Genomic DNA, 21,640 nt, shown 5'->3' on the forward strand with positions numbered 1-21,640 from the left:
GATTTTGTATTTTTGCAGAGTAATAAATAAAAAGTCATTTATTATTAATATTACAGCCAGAAGTTGGTTCTCTGAACCATTCAGTGCAGCTTTTTTTTTTTTTATCCATAAAATAAATCCTAAAATCCAACATGGCAGCCATCGGATGTGAAAACGTGAATTCATCCTGAAACGGTTTGATGAGCTTCAAAGTGTCAGGAAAAATGTAGATTAATCAGTTCCAGTTTGTTTGTATGATTTAATATGAAATATTTTTCATTTATTAATGTAATAAAACAGATAAGGCTAAACACATTTAAATTGGTTCAAAGTGTTTTATTTTAGACTTTCTGTAGAAAAATAATTAACTTCTCTCTGAATATTTTATTTATTGCACAGATCCTTTAATTTTGCTGATGGAAAACTTAGCAGAGGTCAAGGTCAAGGTCAAGGTCAAGGTCAAGGTCACCTTCAGTCTGACAAGCTTCCTGTTTTATGAGGATTTTCCTCCAGTGATGTCAGAAATTCATCAATTTAAATTAAAAACAAGAAGTGAACAAAATTCCAACAATAATTTAAATTCATTAGAAGTAAAACCTGATAATATTAGTTAAAATGTTTGCTGGTTTTAGGTGTCTCGTGGTGGCCGGTCCTCAGAAGGAGAGGAAACTCTGCAGCGACGTTATGAAAACAGGAAGTGGAGCTAGTGAATAAAAAGTGATGCTGCGCCGATCGGATCGTCTTCTGATCGGATCAGAACCGGGCCGGGCCGACACCTCTGCGTCTGAACGGTGAGTCTCCAACTGCAGACGATTTAATCAGCAGAAACTCAGAAAGATGGAAAAACTTTACTGACATACTTTTACTTTATTCTAATGGTTCAACTTTTTATGATAAAATTATCAATTATGTAAATCTGGAGGAAGAAACGTGACTCTAGAAAACAAACTGCTCCTGAAATATGAAAGTTGAAGATTTAAATTTGTATTTTATGTTATTTAAATGTAAAAATATGATTTCAGTAGTTTTTCTGGACATAAACAGTGAGTTATTAATGACATTGTTCAGATCAGAGGTGAAAGTTCAATTCATGAAGAAATATTAAATCACATAATGAGGTTTTATTGATACAAATAAATGTATTTCACAAATGTTTAACAGTAATAAACATTCCCACTTAAAAATATTAAACAAAATAAATAAAATCTAGTAACTGTTCAACTCAATGTAGTAATAAATGAGGAAAAATCTGATTTAAATATAAAAATATGTTTGCAACATTCAAGAAGACTATTCTTTAAGACATTATAATAAACATTATATTTCATTTATAATAATGGAGTTTTTTTACATTGTTTTTTTCTCAAATTATTCATCTTAGAGTCTGAAAATGTCACAAACCTTCAGATTCAAACCTCCTTCATGAATCTACATCCTGTTATTGATTTGAGGAGTTTTCTGTCCAATCAGAGCGCAGCGTGCAGAGGGACACGCCCACTCCGTAATTCATCCACATCATCTTCTAGTTCAGTGTTTTTCAACCTTTTCTGAGCCAAGGTAATTGTTTTAATTGAAAAAATCTGGAGGCACCCCACCAACCAAAAATGTAAAGCAAGATAATCTGTAGCCGCCTATATTATATATATAATCATTCTTATCAAAGTGTCTTGAACAGGAATCAAATAAACACAAAAATGTATTTTTATCACATTTTACATTTCTTATTTCAAATTGCAGGTAACATGTCCACTTCAAAAATACACCTGAACACCTGAACAGCCACAACACTGTGGTGTTAAATTTAAAGAAGTCGTAAAGAAGTTCAAAGTGTTTTACAAACTAATCCACAAGCATTCTTATAGCCAGAATACATAAAATAATTCTTATTCTGAAAGAAGCAATAATATTTGGGAAAGATTTCACTGTTACAATATGAAGATTTGCATGTACAAAATGTCAATATCTGTATATTTTACCCATCTAGTGTGAAACCTGTGCATGTTTGGATGAAAGCAGCTGATTTCCTGGCAGAAATTGAAGAAAGACAAAGCTCTTCCTCAACAGCTCTCAGTCTCTCTGGTTTTAGTTTTTATAGTATCCAGGCTTGAGAAGCTCACTTCACACAGACATGTTGTGGGAAATGGACCCATGTTCTTTCCAACTACTGCTGAGCTTCACTGTCTTTCCATCACTGTCGTCACAGCTAGATACGATGCTCTCACCACTACCTGTAACATTCATGCATCATTAATTCTCTTGTTTTAATGTAAAATGCTCTGTACCTACTGCCATCTAGTGGTAAGAAAATTACATGATTACGCCGCTAGCCACTACTAACCATGGTTTCGTTCACACCAAGCTTAAGTGCAGCGGCTTTATTTCACTCCTGTAGTGGCAGATCGACAGTCCTCAACTTAAAAGCTGCAGGGGTCTCAAACTCCAGTCCTCAAGGGCCGCTGTCCTGCAGTCTTTAGATGTGGCACAGGTACAAAACACTGGAAGGAAATGGCTTAATTACCTCCTCCCTGTGTAGATCGGTTCTCCTGAGCCTTGCTAATGACCTAATTATTCTATTCAGGTGTGGCGCAGCAGAGGCACATCTAAAAGTTGCAGGACAGCGGCCCTTGAGGACTGGAGTTTGACACCCCTGACTGCTGCACCATACGAGTTTGAAATCATTTCTCCGTCGTACCTGCTGCTAGCATGTGGTTGTTCTAAATGAACATTAGCGCGTTCTTCTTTGATTTACAATTTTGACTTCTAATGATTTTGACTTCTAATGATGTATTTTTCTTCAACTGGTGGTTGAAGAAAAATACACAGAAAAGCCGCACCGGGCTACAATCCGCATGGTTCAAAGCTTAGGAAAAAAGTAGCAGCTTATAGTCCGGAAAATACGGTACCGTAGGTGAAATTGAATAATTTCCACGGCACACCTGACGATCACTCACGGCACACTAGTGTGCCGTGAGTGATCGTCAGGTGTGTCGTGGAACAGTGGTTGAAAAACACTGCTCTAGTTTTTAATATTTCATTTAAAATTGGAACCAAAGTGAGGAAAACAAACTGCTGGACTGAAAGGAGCGGGAATCACCATGGCAACCAGTGACTCAGCGTTTTTTGAGAGCCAGTTCTAGCATTTTCTGCTAGCTTATTCTTTCGTCTAGTTTTTAGGTTTTCAGTAATGATATTTGTCTTTTGAAGACAACACGCTTCCACATTTAAAAAGTATTTAATGTTTTATAACATCTCAGATATTTCCTCTTTTTAAGCTTTTTTTATTGGACGTGATTTCACACGAAGAATTTTCACGATGAAAAAAAGTTTTCGCTACGCGAGTCGGGTAAACATCCCAACATGAACATTATTATCATTATTATTATAAGTTAAACAACATGAAGTTCATGAAGCGTTTCTGTTTCTCCTTTAGGTGCCGAATAAAAACCTTCACATTGATCACGATGATTTCCGTGAGTTCGAGCCTTTCGACGGAGAAACCGATCTCATTCCTAGATCGGCGCAACCTGGAGTTGGTACGATTTGTTTTCCAATGATTTATTGCTGCCAGAACGAGCTGAATCACTAAAAACAAAATGTCCGCCGCCTGTGTCAGACGCGCTGTTGGTGGTGGGCGTCGACATGCGGAAGGACGTCAATGCGGCGCACCACTACACCGGCGAGTACATGACCAACCTGCTGGTGGTGCGCCGCGGCCAGCAGTTCATCATCGACGTCTCCTTCAGCCGACCGGTAACGCCACAGGACGACTTCCAGCTGGAGTTCCTGATTGGTGAGTTTCAGGCCTGATCTTTGCTCTGATTGGTTGGTTTCCTTGTGTACAAAGTATCTGCTAGCTTTGCCAGAAGAGTTACGGAGGTTTCATTGAGTCGTCGGTCATTGTCTTTGGCCTCGTCTTCTTTTCTTTGCTAGAGAACAGCAACATTTGTTTTGCTGCCTTAAGGACCGACTTCACTCTTTGGTTCAGTTAATCCAGCTTCAGGTTAAAAGTGTTCCCACCCAACAGGAGGACAAAGAGACCAATGTGTTCACTGCAAGTCTTTTAGTACCCAGACTCTTATTTTGAAGAGACAACCATAAACATATAACTGCAATATTAGTAATGCAGGTCCAAGACCAGATGGTTTCATCCACAAGCTGACTGCCTGATAACCAGATTGCTAATCCCAGTTTAGCTGCCTTACAGGCTGCAACTGTTTTATAAAAAATCTCTGCAGATGGAGAAATCTCACAGAGTTCATGCAAAAATGTATTTTTTATTAAAAGTCCTTACAGCGTATATTCAGTGGCACAAACATTCATCCCTCCTTTCCCAAACGGAGGATAGGTTTACGATCTACTGTAAAATCAGAAACATTGAACGCAGCGTCACATGGGAAAGTCACGTTGTATTGACTTTCTAACACTAAAAACATTAAGACTGTAGAGTGGAAGACGATATCAGCGTTACCAAACAACGTTCTCCAGTACTCCGACATAAAAGACGAGTCATGTTGATTGAACTCAGTGCTAGAAGAATCGAGCCTGCTAGGCGAGGACGGTCCTATCATTTTGTTCAGAACGTTTCTTTTCCTGAGTCTCATGTGAATCATGTGAATTGTATTTCTGTCCTCCAGGCGCAGACCCGGCGGCCAACAAGGAGTCCCTGGTGGTGGTGAACTTCGGTAACCATTCTGGTGCGGCCTGGGCCGGTCAGATTGTTGAAGCTAGAGATACGGTCGTTTCCCTCGGCGTCACGGCGAGCTCCAAGGCCATCGTGGGCTTGTACCGGATGTACGTGGCTGTCGCCATGGGAAACGGGATGCAGCGGACCGAGAAGGACCCCAACACCAACTTTTACCTGCTGTTCAACCCTTGGAGTCCAGGTACACCGAAATAATGAGCTTACTGTGGGAATTTCTGTTTCCAAAGGTTGAAAGCTTCTTCAACTTCAACATCTGATAGCAAACCTGAAGAAAATAGTTTATTTATTTTAATTTCTCTCTTTTCATTTTATATTTCCCACAATTATTTGAAGCAACTTCTAGTTTTCTGAGTAAAGTTACTAAACAGCAACATCTGTGTGGAGTTTGACTGGGCCACTGTGAGTCGGTTTCTGATCATGTTTGCAGATGATGATGTGTTCTACCCGGATGATGCCGGACGCTCTGAGTACGTTCTGAACTCAACTGGTCTGATTTATATGGGGACCCCGGACCAAGTGACTGAGCGAGGCTGGGTTTACGGACAGGTAGTCCGCCGTATGAACCAGCAGAGCACAGATCCGCCTCAATCTGCCGTTAACGTTCGGAGTTTCTTGTTGCAGTTTGAGGAAGGCATTCTGGACGCCTGTATTTACATCATGGATGCCTGCCGGATGTCGATTCATAACCGCGGTGACGTTGTCAAAATGGTTCGCACTGCATCTGCTTTGGTGAGACCATTCAGTGTTTGATTCTTCATCAGGTTTTATTTACACCAACAACTTCATTCAGAATCCACAAAACAAGCATTAAATTTAGTTTTTGTTGGTTTTCTGTCTCCACCTGTAAACTGACCTTTGACCTCTAGATCAACTCCCAGGACGACAACGGAGTGTTAATTGGGAACTGGAGCGATGACTTCTCCATGGGGACGCCGCCAACGACCTGGACAGGAAGCGCCAGCATCCTGCAGAAGTACCACACCTCAGGAGCGCCGGTGTCGTTTGCTCAGTGCTGGGTGTACGCCGGCGTCCTCAACACCTGTAAGACGCACTGTAAAAACTACACAGCAACACACTGTAAAAACCTGAATCAAATAAAACACTTTTATGGCCAGAATTTCATTTGTTGTTCCAGATTTCAGTCAAAATTTGTTTTAGAGCTGTAACATTGCATAAATAAATAAATGTTATTATGGGTAATATTACCTGGTAATAGCTAAAATTTGAATAAAATTTTTATAGCTGCAAAGTTTGCTAAATGAGAAAAACAATCAAAAGCCTCTGATTAAGCAAAAGTTTTAGCTAAGTAGCATTTACCTAAAGATAAAAGACTAACAGTCGTGAGTTTAACAGCTGGAACGTTTGCTAAATGTAAAAACCTGACATTTAAAAAGTACTAACTAGATGTTTGCAAAAGCAAGAGGTGACAGGATTAATACATGATACGTTAGCTGAACGGGTAAAAGAGTTGGAGTATTTGCAAAAAATAGAGTTTGTTGGTTAAGTGTAAAAGTGTCTCAAAGGATTTACTAAAATGTTAAAATGAGATTAGCAGCTTATGATGCTGCTGAAATTAGAGGACAGAATGCAATATGGACAAAAACAGTTTATATTTTTTGTCTGAGACAATCTGAGTTCTTATCTGGTGAATGTGTTAAAGTTTGAATATTTGATGCTAAACGGTTTGTCTGTCTGCAGTCCTGCGATGCCTTGGGATCCCATCAAGAGTCGTCACCAACTTCAACTCAGCCCACGACAACACGGGCAACCTGAAGACCGAACTCATCTTCAAGCCGGACGGCACGCCTGACAGACACAAGACCCAGGACTCCATCTGGTTGGTCCAAACGCTCCGCACGACACCATGGAATGTCATTTATGGCCAACGACAGTCACTGAGTTGGTTTCTGTGCAGGAACTACCACTGTTGGAACGAGGCGTTCATGAAGCGAGTCGATCTTCCACCAAAGTACTCTGGATGGCAGGCGGTGGATGCGACTCCGCAGGAGACCAAAGACGGTGAGGCAGAACAACAGAAACATCCCAAACCCACAGGAAGCACCGATTAACCCAACCGTGTCTCGCTGTGTTCCAGGATATTTCCGTTGCGGTCCGGCGCCTGTCATTGCCATCAGGGACGGTGAGCTGTGTCACCCCTTCGACTGTGGCTTCGTCTTCGCTGAGGTTAGACTGGAAGGAGATCGACATTAAACCTGAGTCATCAGATAAATCAGTCGAGTGATAGCTGACTGTCCTCCAGGTGAACAGCGACCTGATCCACATGAAGAGTGACAAGTATGGCAATATGACTCCATTCAAGGTGGACACGACTTATGTTGGAAAGCTCATTTACACCAAGTCACTGAGCGGCTGGGGACCTGAGGACATCACAGGGACCTATAAGCATCCAGAAGGTCATTTTAAACAGCTTTATATGTCATGCGGTCAACGTTTCCAGGATTAGCACAGGAAGGTGAATGGAGAAAATCTGAATCTACAGGAAGTCCGGCAGATCAGCAGACCATGGCTCTGGCTGAGCAGTACGGATGTTCAAGAGACAGATCCAACTTCCCTGCTTCCAAGCTGTCCATCCAGATTTCAGCTCAGGCGGTAAGGAAACCATCTGTCCATCCTGAGAGATAAGGCTTTGAGTTGTACGACATCATGAATACAACTTGCCAAGGGTAGTGCGACGTAATTACTATAATACGGGAAACTTAAGGGAGATACTGGAGCACGGCAGGAAAGAGAAGTAAAACATGGTAGTTTTTCGGCCAAAACAGGAGATTTGACAAGTATGAACTGGTTCCTGTCAGCATGAAGAACCAGTGGCTCTACTCTGAGTCCGTCCTGGGTGGCTGAGCGTCTGTCTTTAAGGGAGAGTCCAGACACTCTCATTTCAGCTGCTTTTATCCATCACCTCGTTCTTTCAGTCTCTTCCCAAATCTCATGACCTTAGATGAGGGTAGGAACATAAACTGACCGGTAAATCAAAATCTTCACCTTTTGACCACAAGAGACCAGGGACGTGTCAAGTCTACCAATGGTCTACATACTAGTGAGTTTGATGGGTTGGTTGAGTTGTCAACCCCGTTTCATCACCACCAGACCATTATCAGCTCGGTGTTGCATACAAACCAGTTCAGTGTGAACGCTGTTTCCTGCCGAGGGGTTTTCTGTGTAGCATTCAGTATCTGAAGGCAGTCGTGTCTGGCGGACCTCAACAGACCAAAGTACAACAGAGAACCTTAACTCTATGCCTCTTCCCCATCTGTCCAGGGCTATGTGGGCGAGCCTCTGAGGGTTTCAGTGACTTTTTACAACCAAAGTGAGGCGATGAAATTGGTGAAAGTTCACATGGAGATCAGCCCCACCTACTACACCGGCGTGGTCGCATCAGATCCACTGAAAGTTGAGGACTTCAGGCTTCATTTGGACGCCTTCCAGAGTGAGTGGCTTTGACTTCAGATCTCTGGAATTAAAAAGGGATTCCCAGGACATTTTAGATATGTCTGTGTTTCTGTTGCAGGTAGCATTAAGGTGTTTGAGCTTTTGCCTCAGGAGTACATCTCTTATCTGGGCTCTAACAGCAGCCTGGAGGTCACTGTGACCGGACAAACCGACGATGTGGAGGTGTCAGAGGTCAAGACCATCGCCCTGAAGCTTCCACCGCTGAACATAACAGTAAAACCCAGACTGAACATCCATGAAACCTTCAATAGTCTGAAGATTTCACACTGATTTGTTGATGTGTGTACCTGTACCCAGCTGAGTGGGCAGCCTCAGGTGAATCGTGACATGTACGTCATGGTTTCCTTCACCAACACCATGGGCTTCCCCCTCACCGGCGCCAAGCTGGCCATGGAGGGAGCTGGGCTGTTGGAGACTCAGGTCTACAACTACAGGTAAACCCGGTTCACCTGCCTCACCTGCAGCTTCCTCTGCTTTATATTTAAAACATGTTTTCTGTCAGGACGATTCCTCCTATGGGCCAAATATCCCGCAAGGTCGGGTTCAGACCGACGAAGCCGGGACTCCAGACTCTCCTGGTGGTGCTGGACTGCGACAACCTGCCCGATGTAAATACCACAACGGGTCGCTCAAAATCAAACTTCAAGATTAGCTTAAAAGCCAAATGAGTTTAAAAAGATTAGCCTGTAGAATGTTCTTTGCTACAACTGAGGTAAAAGTATTTAAAGATAAAATGTAGCAAATAAAATATTAGCCAAAATTTAAAACAACCAAAGATTATGGGGTTTTGCCAAACTATTAGCAATAAACTGTAGCGAAACTGAAAAGGTTACCTATTATGGATTTATTAGCTAAAATTATTTATTGTCATCATTAACTTAAAAAAGGAAAAATTAAGTAGATAAGAACTTACATTTTTATTAGAGTAAGCTGCAGCTGAAAGTTGATGCGCCGGCATTTTATGAAATAGATTTAGCAGCCCACACATTAGCTAAACGTTAGCTAAATGGTTAAAAATGTTCAGATTTCCACAGTTTAGAAAAAAATAAGTAGAGATGAAATAGTAAACTTAAACTGTTTAGTTTTGTGTAGCTATAGGTTAAAACTACATTAATTTATCTCAAGATTTATCAGTTTACAGCAATAAATGTTAGCTAAGCATTAGCTAAAGTGGTTACTGCTTGCTAAGTCATTAGCATTAGCGTACTAAATGTGCAAAAGTCAAATAATAACAGCTTAAGATACTGTAGCTCAATATTAAAAATACTTTTTAAAAAATTAGCTAAAATATTATAATTGTCAAGCTAACCTAGCTACCAAAAACATAGCAAAGCTAAAGCGTTTTATAAATTAAAATTTGTTTTTATGAGTCTAAAATGTACACTGAATTTGGTAAATCCAACAATCTTTTATCAAAAGTCTAAAATATTTGCTACAACCTGAGGAAAATGTTGAGATGTATCTGATGAAGTTTTAACTACGAAAGGAAAACAAAACGTTTTTATTTCTGCTAAGTGTCTTGAGAAAAAACTTATCTGTACATTATAAACACCAACTGGAGATTTTACTTTAAATTTGACATTAAAACCTTAAAAAACAGGTTGTTGTAACATTAGCATTTTGATGCTAATAACTGTGTTTCCTTTTAGATGACGGCAATGGTGGAAGTCAAGGTCGTGCCGTGACCTTTGATCTTTCATCCAGTGAGAAAAACAACAAATTCTACAAGTTACATCTATCATGATCATTTTTCTGTCGTGAAATCATTTGAAATTGTTCTTAAAATCAACAAAATGCATAAATCAAACTTCATATTGAGGATCAGTGTTTCCAGTATCAGGTAATCCATCAGCTATAATCGCTCTGTGAAGACACAAAATCATAAACCTGAAAGATTAATTTAGTAGTTAAATGAAAGAAGCTTCAGATGGAAAATTGTGTAAATGTGTTCTGTAATTTAATCTTTAGCTCATTTTCATGACATTTAAAATTAAAATAATTAAAATTCCCATTTTTGTCTTTAATTTCAGAGAAAATTTGACCGACGCAGCCAATTTCTGATTAGTTACTGATTTATTTTGGGCCTGTTTCAAACATTTAGACACAATTTGTTCCTGTCTGTCTGGAAACTGAACCTGTGCATGAAGTTTTACAATCCTTGACCAAATCAAATGTGGTTTTATCCCTTTTTCTGTTTTCATAACAATAATAACACTGTGTACTAACAAATAAAGAATTTCAAAAGCACTGAATGTCACTGATCTTTAGCATTTATTGGATTTTGCACAGAAACATTTTAAATGAGAGAATTAAGTTACTGCAGTGGTCTAGTCAAAGGGTCTGCAACAATCTTTAAAAGCTATACTAGCCTTCAGAACAGCTAAATAAAACTTCTTTAGTGCAACAAATGTTACATGGCCTTAGAAAACTACTTAAAAGTCTTGATCTACTTCAGGATATTTGTTGAAGCCCATTTATTTCTGTTTTAGGATTTTAAATAAAGAAAAATATAAAACTTTTGCTCAAAAAGCAGGATGTTGAATATACAAAATGAAAATGATAAGAAAAAACATGATTTACAATTTAATGACAAGGAAATAGATCTAAACCAACATCACTGGTATTTTAATTCATTCTGTCGTGGAAAATCAGTTTATTACATCAAAACGACTAAACCAGTAGGTGACCTTTGACCCGTTTCTGCTGATCGTTCTTTAATTATGGAGGCGGATCAGGAAGCTGCAGTAAGGTCAGCCGGCCACTAGAGGGAGGCAGCGGTCTTCCCCTCCCAGTAACCTCCAGTCCAGTAAACTCCAGACTCATTTGTTGTTTGGTTTCTCCTGATCATCAGCAGCTTCTCATGTCTTTCCATCCGAGCAGCCATCTTGACTCCAGTTTGGACCTGCTGGTCCAGAACCGAAGTTTGATGTCAAACTTAAAACCACCGAAACAAGCCGAAACAACCCGAAACAAGCCGAAACATCGGCGTTTTCCTCAAGTTTCTGTCTGTCTGCCTTACTGTGCGAGTTTTAGTCGGCGCCCCCCCACCCCCCCTCCTCCCCGCAGCCACAGTTGAATCGACGTCATGGCAACGGTATCTGACGCATCAGCATCACAAAAACTGGTCGTTCCAGGTCCCGACTCAAACACACGCGGGTTTTTCTAGAGCTGCGAGGACCAGAGCGGGAACCGTCACCCAGCTAGGGTAACCCAGAGGTGTCAAAACTGTCAGCCATTAGCGCCAAAATTATCTAAATATTGTTATATTAAAACAGAAAAAAACAACATTGACAAGAGTTTAATAAAGCACAGCAGTCTGATTTTTGTAATAGTGGAATCTGTGAGTCATTGTTGATCAATCATTGTATTAAATGACCGATTTCTTTTCTTTTTTTTTTTTTTTTAGGAACTTAGGGTGTTTGTCCTTGTTTGGCAACAAAAGTCTGGCAACATTGGTTTTCTGGCAAAGTGTAATAAATGAAAACAGAAATGTTGTAAATAAATGAAAAATACTGACGATGTGTGACCTGAGGGGCCAAACAGAATCATCCAGAGGGCCACAAAAGGCCCCCATGCCACACTTTGGACATCCTTAATCTAACCTTTCCCCATGTGAGAGATCTGCTGCTGGAACAACATAACCAAACTTGCTGCTGCTCCCTCATGCATCCTCCCTCCCCCTCCTCCTCTTTCTTTCTTTCTTTCTTTCTTTCTTTCTTTCTTTCTTCCTTTCTTTCTTTCTTTCTTTCTTTCTTCCTTTCTTTCTTTCTTTCTCTCCCCCTATCTATCCATCTGTCTGTCTCTGATCTGAGGATGTAGAAAGACGCCATCTAAGTTCCGGTTCCATCCAGCAGGGGGCGATGCACAGAGATGAGCCGTAACAACCACAAAGTTTCAGATCAAACCAGAATAAGGAGGTTGATGATGCAGGTGAAGGTTTACATGTGATGCAGCAGCAAGAACTGATTCATGTTCCTCTGTTGGTGCCTCAATCTGCTCTTGTTGCTGCAATTCTGACATGTTTTCAGGGTGTTTGTGCTGCAGCTTTAACCAGGGGTTTAGTGCTGCAGTTTGAGCATCTTTTCCGTTTTTTGTGCCGTAATTTCAACATGTTTTCTGTGCGTTTGTGCTTTAGTTTTCACCTGTTTCCAGGTTTTCCGGTTGTAACCTGGAGTTTGTGCCTCAGCAGGTGTGGATCTGTGCGGCCCGGTTGCTGATCCTGATCCGGTTCTCCGGCCCGCCGCTCTCAGGCTGCAAGGCAAACAACTGTTACCTACAAATCATCCGTCTCTATTGGAAACCGGTTTTTCTCCCCCGCCTGCTGCCGCCTCATGCATCCTCCCTCCCCCTCCTCGTCCTTCTGCACAGCACATGTCTGGTTGCAGTTTGCTGCGGCTGTGTTGTGCTGCGCTGGAGGACGCCGGGCCGAACCGGGCCGGGCCGGGTCGGGCCGAACCGGGTCGGTCAGTAGAACATTTGTTACTGTTGCTGGCCGGCAGCAGCAGCATGTGCTCTTCATCCCCCACACCGCCGACAGGTGTTGGCTTCATGTGACTGCCTGCCTGTCCGGACAGCGCTCCAATGGAGGAGGAGGAGGAGGAAGAGGAGGAGGAGGAGGAGGAGGAGGAAGAGGAGGAGGAAGAGGCGGGGTGTGTAAAGTTTCATCAACAACAACTGTGTCAACTCTGGAGCCGCTGGGTTGGGAAAGCAGCAGCTCAGGATGCCTCTCCTCCTCTTCCTCCTCTTCCTCCTCCTCTTCTTTAACTCCCCTGGATGAATGGATGAATCCACCCTTTTGTGTGCGATGGGTCGTTCCTCGGCAACAGCTCCATGGTTACAGTCCAATAAATAACATCACACTCGCTCCTCTGCCTCTCTGGATCTCAGGATGCGAAGGAAAAGTTTCTTCACTTTTGTTTCCTGAAACTCTGAAGCAAATTCAGAATCCCAAACTGAGCGTCTGATCAGCGTTTCTGCAGCTGCGCTGTTTGGTGAGCGGGTGAATGCACGCAGAGCTGCAGTGATGAGCTGAAAACATGCAAAGCGGCTCAGTAGAAAACCCAAATCAGCTCCGGCAGAGGAACAGGTTTGGAGTGGGACGCGCCAGAAGAGAAGATCTTTGTTTTTCTGCTGCTTTTTGTTTTGTTTACTTTATGAAAATGTAAAGAGGAGTTCTGCTGACATGACAACCAGATGTGAAGCAGAATCTGAACAGTCTTAACACATAGATTCTCAGTTGGTTTCAGGCCTGGACTTTGACTAGACCATTCTAACCTTCTAACTTTGAACTCTGGTCATTATGTTCAGGGTCAGTTTCCTCCACGTCTCCTTCTTGGTTTCTTCTCATCCAGAAAGTCCAGATAAATCTCTCCTGTTAGTCAGGGATGTCCAAAGTGTGGCCCGGGGCCGTATGGGGACATCCGGATGATTTTGTTTGCCCCTCCATCCAGTCGAACTCATCCCTTCAGCACAGAATCAGATTTTTGCAAATAAAATCTTCTTGAATATATATTTTTTTAGATATGAAACAAAGTATTTTCCTTTAGTAACAGTGTTTCTGTTTGCTACATTTGCTAAGAACAGCGAGTGCTACCCTGCTGATGTAGCCAAATGGAAAAAAGAGACACGAACAGGCCTGGACTTTGGTTTACAGATTCATTTTCTACAAAGATTAGATTACTTTGATTTATATGTTACAAAGAAGATAAATATACCACAGCTGTATGTAAATATCTGGGTTCTCTTGAAACATTCAGAGTGTGATGTGAACTGAATCGTTCACTCAGAAACTGAATCGTTTCCTGTCAGCGTGTTGAGGATCCACAGTGGATCATCGTTAGGCGGAGCGGCCATTAATCTGAACAGGGGAGTGAAAGGCTGTGATTGGATTAGTGACGTAATCATGTTATCTGTCTGCCTGCCTTTCTGTGAGTGTGTGTGTGTGTGTGTGTGTGTGTGTGTGTGTGTGTGTGTGTGTGTGTGTGTGTGTGTGTGTGTGTGTGTTTGCTTATTTAGGACTGATTCACTGACATGTTAGGTAAAATTAAAACAATCTGCGTCAGCTAAAATGCTGTTTATTGGGCCGATTTTCAGTTTTTATGCATTTAATTAATATGACAAAGAAAATTTGACCTTTTTTTTATTGAACTTGTTGATTATCTTTATCAACGAGCAAAATAAGATGGGATGATTCGAAGTCTGGCCCGGGGGCTATTTGTGAACCTTGGAATAATTTTATTTAGTTCAAGAATGTGGTTCTTGAACTAAATAAGGGTTTTTCTTCATTAAAAAAAGAAACGGGTCAAAAATTCACAGCGAAAATTTCATCTCCACTTCCTGTTATTGAAGCTATTAGCAATGCAGCACAGCTAGCTTTTACATGAAGTAAGAAAATGAACAGTTTGGAGACATTTCCTGAAAGGTTTAGTATGTTTAAAGTTTAAATATCATAGAAAAGGATAAAAGTGCTGGGTATAATTCTGCTAATAGCAGAGCTCATTTTTTGTGTAGCAGTTTAACATCTTTTGCTGACCTAGCTTTATTAAGAAAATGGCAGATTAAGACAGATTAACAAATGAAGTGTACATAACACAACACTTACATTGGGTGACAAACAAATATGTGTAAAAAATCTCATGAATTGTTTTGAGAGCGTTGAGTCCTCATGGCACATGGTTTGTATCAACATGGCTGAAGTTAGCGCTTTTGCTTTAGTTTCCACTAAACCAGTGGAGCCCAAAGTGGGTCCTGGAGGCCCGGCATCCTGCATGTTTTATTCTCTCCCTGGTGGTAACAACCTGTTCAGCAGGTCAGTGTTCTCCTTACGCCTCTAACGAGCCGTCATTTGGTCCAGGTGAGCTAAACCAGGGAGAGAACTGAAACATGCAGGACGCCGGGCCTCCAGGACCCACTTTGGGCACCGCTGCACTAAACACTGTTATTATAACAGTTTAGCGTTAGCAGAGCTAATGTTTATGATTCATACTGTAGGGTTAGCACAGCTAGCTTTTTAGTTAGCGGCACCCAAACCAACACAATATAAAATCCAATTTATCATGTTTGTTTTTACATCAGCTAGCTTAAGCAGCTACAGGAAGTTGTAAACGTGGTAGCATCATGACTAGCATTAGCCTCAGAAAGCTAACTAAGAGCAAACTGGTGGCTGTTTTACCTTTCAGATAGTAAAATTCATCATGTTTACATCAGTTTGTGAGTTTTAGACTCAAACTGAGACTGTTTGTTCGCTTCATTCTGAGCCGCTCACTCATTTAAACATGTTAGATTTCCATAAACTGCAGTTATTTAATATGGATTATGTGACTAAATGTAACAAAACCCCAGATGTTGGCAGGCGTTGAAAAGTTTCTGATGCTTCAAGTGAACAAATGATGGAGAGGATGAAGCAGGTTACAAACTGGGATCTGCTTCAGACTTTATGGTTTTACTTTTTAATAAACTGTTGTTGTTCAGCAGGTCGAACCAAACGTCTGTGGGTCAAACTGAAAGAAAGAAGCAGCAGCCATGACTCAGAGATCTTGGTTCTGGTTAAATCTCCCGTCAGATCCGGTTTCCTCCCGGGGAACCGAGTTCCTCAAAAGCTCTGAGTCCCACAGGAAGCATCACTGCCACGGCAGTCTGTCCGGAGCGGGAACGCTGCAGGAACGCTGCAGGAACGCTGCAGGATGCCGGCTCTGATGCCACAACGCTGCACGGCAGAAAAACTTCAGGCCAAACATGGAATCATCTCAACTGAACAGCAGCAGAGAGGAGGAAGTGAAAACAAGAACTGCCTTCATCTTGACTTTATCAAAACTCAGTAAAAGTGTCAGAGAGCCGCTGCCTTCTCGTTGTTCAGAGTAAAAGCGGCGCTGCTGCTGCAGGAAGCCAAACAGGAGCAGCTCAAAATGTCTGACAGAGCTGGAAACACCCAGATCCTTCATCAGCAGCAGGCCGAACCAGCCCGAGACAGGCGGAGAGGCTCTTCCTGCTCGGCTGCAGCCGCCCGCAGGGGAGGAGGGGTGTGATGGGAGGAGAGCTGCCTGCGCTCCCTCCAGCAGGGGATGATGGGAGGAGAGGAGGAGGGGTCTGTATCTGGAGATGGAGGGCTGTCAGGAATGTGGGAGAGCAAGCAGACATGCAGCGAGCGAGGAGTCGAGCCGCTCGCACTAAATTTAACAATGAGAGTCGGCAGGACGTTTAAATTTAGTCTCCAGCTTCACCGAGTCGGAGCGGCTGCTGCTCACCCGGCAGAAAACATCTTCATCCTGCAGCAGAGCGGCGGTCCGAACGGGTCAGGTTCTCCTCCCACAAACCACTGAGGAGCCGAGTTCCTCACGGTCTTCCTGAACAAAGAAAACTTTTCAGAGCTTTATGTTGAAGAGTTTTACATCTTTCATGACATGGTGAAGAAATGAAGCAAACTTCATCTAAATCAGGTCAAGAAAACACAAAAAGTCCAGAAAACAAAAAACAGAAATGATCTGAAATCCTGAGGACTGAACTGAGTAACGAATCACAAAGCTCCAAACTGCAGAAACACAGTGACATGTTCACAGGGCATGACGCTGATTTCAAAGAATCAGGAAGTTATCGTTTCAGTTTGGATGTTTTCTGTTTCATCCACTTTATTTTACCCATGAAAAGGTGTGCAGAGTACAAAGAAAAACCTTCAGAAAAGACAAACTAAAAAAGAAAGAGTGGCTGCTTGAGAGAAAATGAAAAGAAATTAGGATAAAATGTAAATAAATTGGCTTTATTCTCACCCAGAAAACAAATTCAGTTTGTTAGAAAACATCAGAATGATTTAGAGAAAGAGAGGAAACAACAAACTAGAGATAAAATCCTCCTGGATTACACAGTATGCAGATGATACAGTGATGTACACTGAGATTAGAGGAGAGATGGATGGATGATAGATGGATGATGGATGGATGATGGATGGATGGATGATGGATGGATTATGGATTATGGATGGATGGATGGATGGATGGATGGATGGATGGATGGATGGATGGATTATGGGTGATGGATGGATGGATGGATGGATGGATGGATGGATTATGGGTGATGGATGGATGGATGGATGGATGGATGGATGGATGGATGGATGGATGGATGGATGATGGATGATGGATGATGGATGATGGATGGATGATGGATGATGGATGGATGATGGAGGATGGATGATGGATGGATGGATGATGGATGGATGGATGATGGAGGATGGATGATGGATGGATGGATGATGGATGGATGATGGATGATGGATGATGGATGGATGGATGATGGATGGATGATGGATGATGGATGGATGGATGATGGATGATGGATGGATGGATGATGGATGGATGATGGAGGATGGATGGATGAATGGATGATGGATGGATGATGGATGATGGATGGATGATGGATGATGGATGGATGGATGATGGAGGATGGATTGGTGTATATTGGTGTGATTTCCCTTTAAATGTGTTTTATGGTCAAACTTTTCCCTTTTGGTTTTACTTCCTCAGTTAAATTGAACTTCTTGATTTTTCATCCAGAGTTCAAACGCAGCAGAAACATCTAGACATTATTATTATTCAACACCAGTAAATTAGTCCATGTTATTCAACATTTAATTATTTTGAAATGACTTTATGTTGATTCTTACAGACATTCGATTAGTTTTAAATGTAAATAAGTCTTTATTTTGCTGGTCGGATCAGAAATATGATGCGGATCTGGAGCTGAACGAACGTTTTCCTGCTCGATGTTGAAATCCTGCAGTTTTCCTCTGTGGAAACTGGAGCTGGAGTCTGGAAACAGCAGCGCCGCCCTGAGGCCGGCTGACGGTGGCATCCTCTCCAGACCCCCCCATGCCTCCCCCCAGGCTGCTGCCTCCCCCCAGGCTCATGCCCCCCCCCAGGCTTCTGCCTCCCCCCCGCTGGGCTGCGCCTCCTTATCAGCGCTCCACTCGGTAGCTGCAGCCACTCTGAAGTGTGGCTGGGAGGGTTTCTTATCTCTAAACGCCTCCATGGTGAAATAAAGGCTTGTTCTTGGTTTCATTGTCAATATTGCCTTTGCTGAAAGTGAAAACTGTGAGTTTCATTTGCAGCTGGGTTAAATATGAGGATATATTACCTTTACTATTACATTTTAGAGCAACCTTTCACATTAAAGGTGGTTAAAAACGGTTTACTTAAGATTTAGTGCTGATTTACAAAGTTTCATAAAGAGTTGTTGGAATATTTTGCTGTTAAAATATAAAATATTCCAATAAAACTGTTTAATAAACATTTTTAATCATCAATATGAACAGATTAAACAGAATCGAGCTGCTGCTGGTTTGGTTCCAGCAGGAACTGATCCAGAAACCAGTGGATCCACTAAGAGGGGACCAGTTGGACCAGTGGCCCACCCCGTTACTTTACATGATCAGACACCCTGATATGGAGGCTGGCTTCAAATTTCAGAAGACTGAATTAAAATATAAAATATATAGATCTGAATGAAGAAAAATAGTAAGTAAGTAAACAGCTGTTTAATTTAGCTTTATTTATTTATTTCCCACATATAAAATGACAGAAACATAAAGAATAAATACATCATCAATTATCTTTTTCAAACCTACAAAATACTTTAATAATACATTGTGCATAACTTGAGAGCAATTAAAACAAAATAAAAGAAAACAAAACAAAAATTATGCATATATATATATATATATATATATATATATATATATATATATATATATATATATATATATATATATATATATACATATATATATATATATATATATATATATATATATATATATATACCCTATAATCAAATAACTTTAATCCATTAAAGTTATTTGAAATCCGGCCAGTCATGTTAAAACTGGAGTGCAACTTAACTAGAAACAACCAATCAGACCCAGGAGGCGGGACTTAGCTCTGCCAATCACAATCTTTTTTCCCATCAGCAGATTCTGTTGTGAACGCTAGGACTAGTTAGCATAGTCACCAATGATGGTGGATAAACAGTGGTAAGCTGTTTCTTCGCTATTAGCACATTTAGCAGCTAGTACATGAGTTGAGTGACAGCGCTAAGCTCCTCCCCCTACCTGTGATTGGTTGTGTTTGGTCTGGAGTGTTGCATTTCTTCAGACAACAGTAGCTCAGGGATCAATCTCATAAGTAACTGTCACAACATTTTGTTATTCAAATATGTAAACAAAAATAACATATTTGTTTAAGCAAATATATAAAAAGCTTATTTTTCATAAAAATTACATACTGCAGCTTTGACTCCAGTGATATCTTTTTAAAAAAGGAAATATGAAATCTTAAATGAAGTGTTTTTGAGTTGTAGAATATATTTTATTTATTCATTCCTCTTTATATACATGGCAACGGGATAACCAAATATGTTAATTTAAACCCATAAAGTTTGTTTTGGTGGTTCATGGCCCCCATTTTCTCCCCCCTCCCTGCCCGCGGTGCAAACTTCCTGGACGCGCCCCTGGCAGCAACGTGTGTCCGTGCGTAAAGGCAGAGATGCTTGGTGGCCACGTCCCCTTGGAGACTGGAGACAACACGTGATGAGCTTTACTGATCAGGTTCAGAGGCAGAGAGACACCGAGACACGGCGAGAGACAGGCCGGGGCACGGAGCCTGGAGCCCGGCCACCACTTCAGCCAACCTCCGGAGCGGCAGTTAGACTTCTACAGTTGAGTTCGCCTTGTTTGTTTCCTCAGAGAGGAGGAAGAGGAGGAGGAGGAGAGGAGGAAGAGAAGCAGAGCAGCAGCAGCAGGAGGAGGAGGAGAGAGGAGGAGGAGGAGGAGGAGGAGAAGCCGGAGTAAAGTTTGTCCAAGTTTGCACATCCATTCGGAGAAACGCCATTTTGATTCCTCTCCTCTTCGGAGCGACTTTGCAGCTTCTTCCTCCCTTTTTTTTTTTTTTTTTTAACTTCATCCCCCCTCATCATCATCATCATCCTCGCCACGATGTCTCGGCGCAAGCAGCCCAACCCCAACAAAGTCCGCGGTAAGTCAGCCTTTTTCCGCCGCTAGCAGCGACCTGCTGCCCGTCTCTCAGCAACAAGTTAAACTGCCGACTCAAAGTTAGCCTCTGCTCCGTGGAGTGGGCTTTCCGGGGGGGGATTTTTTTTTGTCGCTCTCTCCTCTCCGTGTTGCTTCCTAGTTTGATGCGCATCCAAGCGGAGGAATTTCAGCTCCTCTTCCGCCTCTTCCTCATTCACTCTGCGGCTAATTATCACCAGCAGCTTCATGTTTTCACGTTCTTTAGCGCAACTTTTAGCAGCCGTTTGCACTTTTTCTGGCTGTTATTCGGCGGTTATTTTCCGCCGTGGGGGGGGGGGTAGCAAAGAGAGAGAGAGACACGGAGGGGAAGAGGGGGTGGGAGGAGGGGGGGGTGGTCAAAGTCTGCTCAGCCGGAGGCAAGCATCCATATCTGGGTGCACTTTGGTCGGAGCCTCGCTGCTAGTTACCATGTGTAGAGCTATCAGTCCCAGACGGTAAGAGCTGCAAGCTAGCTGCAAGCTAGAGCTGCTTCTTCCGGTCTGCCTGTCACAATAAAACACCTGTTGAGCCACATCGCTATAAACGTTTCGCTTACAGACTCCATTCTGTAAAGTCCGACATAAAAGCAGCATAAAATAACTAAAAGCTGTTATTTCTGATGGTTTATTTAAACGAATAGCTAATTAGTGTACCACACATCTGTTAGTTAACGTGTTGCTACTTAGATTAAATCACTAAAATGTAGAAAAACACGTCACTGTCAGCTTGTTATGCTAATATTTGTTAGCTGGTCAGTCCATGTTCCCTCAGGTATGCCGTAGATTTGTTAACGTTTCAGATTTTTGGTTAAGAAGTCCATATAAACGGGTTATTACTTCCACTGTGAATGCTGCAACCTTGTTGGGGTGAAAAGTGATGTTTTTGAAAAGAAAAAAACTGTCACTAACTGATCTTGTATAGCTGATTGATTGGTTTATGACTTGTTAGAGAAGGTAAATAATTGTGTTTTTGCTGTATGAATGTGGCAGCCATATTGGAGGTTGTGTTGTGTGGATGTTTTTCGTCATGATTGATTAAGTAAATGTTTTCAAGGATCTGATAAGTTCTGATTACCGATGTTTCCTCTCAGAAAACTGATAGACTGTCACTTTAGCTGATTATGGTAGTTCATCCGTGAGGATATCAAAGATTGCTATATATATATATATATATATATATATATATATATATATATATATATATATATATATATATATATATATATATATATATGTGTGTGTGTGTGTGGAAATGGCAATGTAATTGTTGAGTTGTTTTTGATGGTTTTGAACGTTTGCTTGCTTTATTTTGAAGGCCCGCTTCCTCGTTTCCTGCTCTCTTCTGTGCTAAGTGCGTCTAGCTTTGAGCACCAACACGGTGACCTTGCCCAGACACATTTAGCCCTAAATCGAGCCCGGTTCATTTATAAACCG

General features: G+C 41.7%; 2 protein-coding genes across 2 annotated transcripts in view; both read left to right on the forward strand.

Moving 5' to 3' along the window:
* The first annotated feature begins 3,292 nt into the window (after positions 1 to 3,292).
* On the forward strand, positions 3,293 to 8,820 carry LOC106916016 (coagulation factor XIII A chain-like). The gene is made up of 16 exons (XM_088013333.1): positions 3,293 to 3,322; positions 3,410 to 3,512; positions 3,593 to 3,769; positions 4,614 to 4,862; positions 5,109 to 5,227; positions 5,303 to 5,410; positions 5,548 to 5,722; positions 6,380 to 6,518; positions 6,597 to 6,700; positions 6,777 to 6,865; positions 6,942 to 7,095; positions 7,182 to 7,291; positions 7,961 to 8,129; positions 8,211 to 8,365; positions 8,450 to 8,586; positions 8,655 to 8,820. Exons 1-16 carry the CDS (start codon positions 3,293 to 3,295, stop codon positions 8,818 to 8,820), a joined length of 2,184 nt encoding a protein of 727 aa, XP_087869459.1.
* A 10,245-nt stretch (positions 8,821 to 19,065) lies between these two features.
* The window catches only part of rreb1a (ras responsive element binding protein 1a), a 41,218-nt gene continuing 38,643 nt past the window's right edge, over positions 19,066 to 21,640 (forward strand). The window contains exon 1 of the mRNA XM_014984022.2: positions 19,066 to 20,172. The gene's annotated coding sequence lies outside the window, so the exon portion shown is untranslated. The remainder of the gene's footprint in view (positions 20,173 to 21,640) is intronic.

The sequence above is a fragment of the Poecilia mexicana genome, unplaced genomic scaffold (assembly GCF_051168715.1).
Source record: "Poecilia mexicana isolate PSO_F unplaced genomic scaffold, ASM5116871v1 scaffold_15, whole genome shotgun sequence".
NCBI lineage: Eukaryota > Metazoa > Chordata > Actinopteri > Cyprinodontiformes > Poeciliidae > Poecilia > Poecilia mexicana.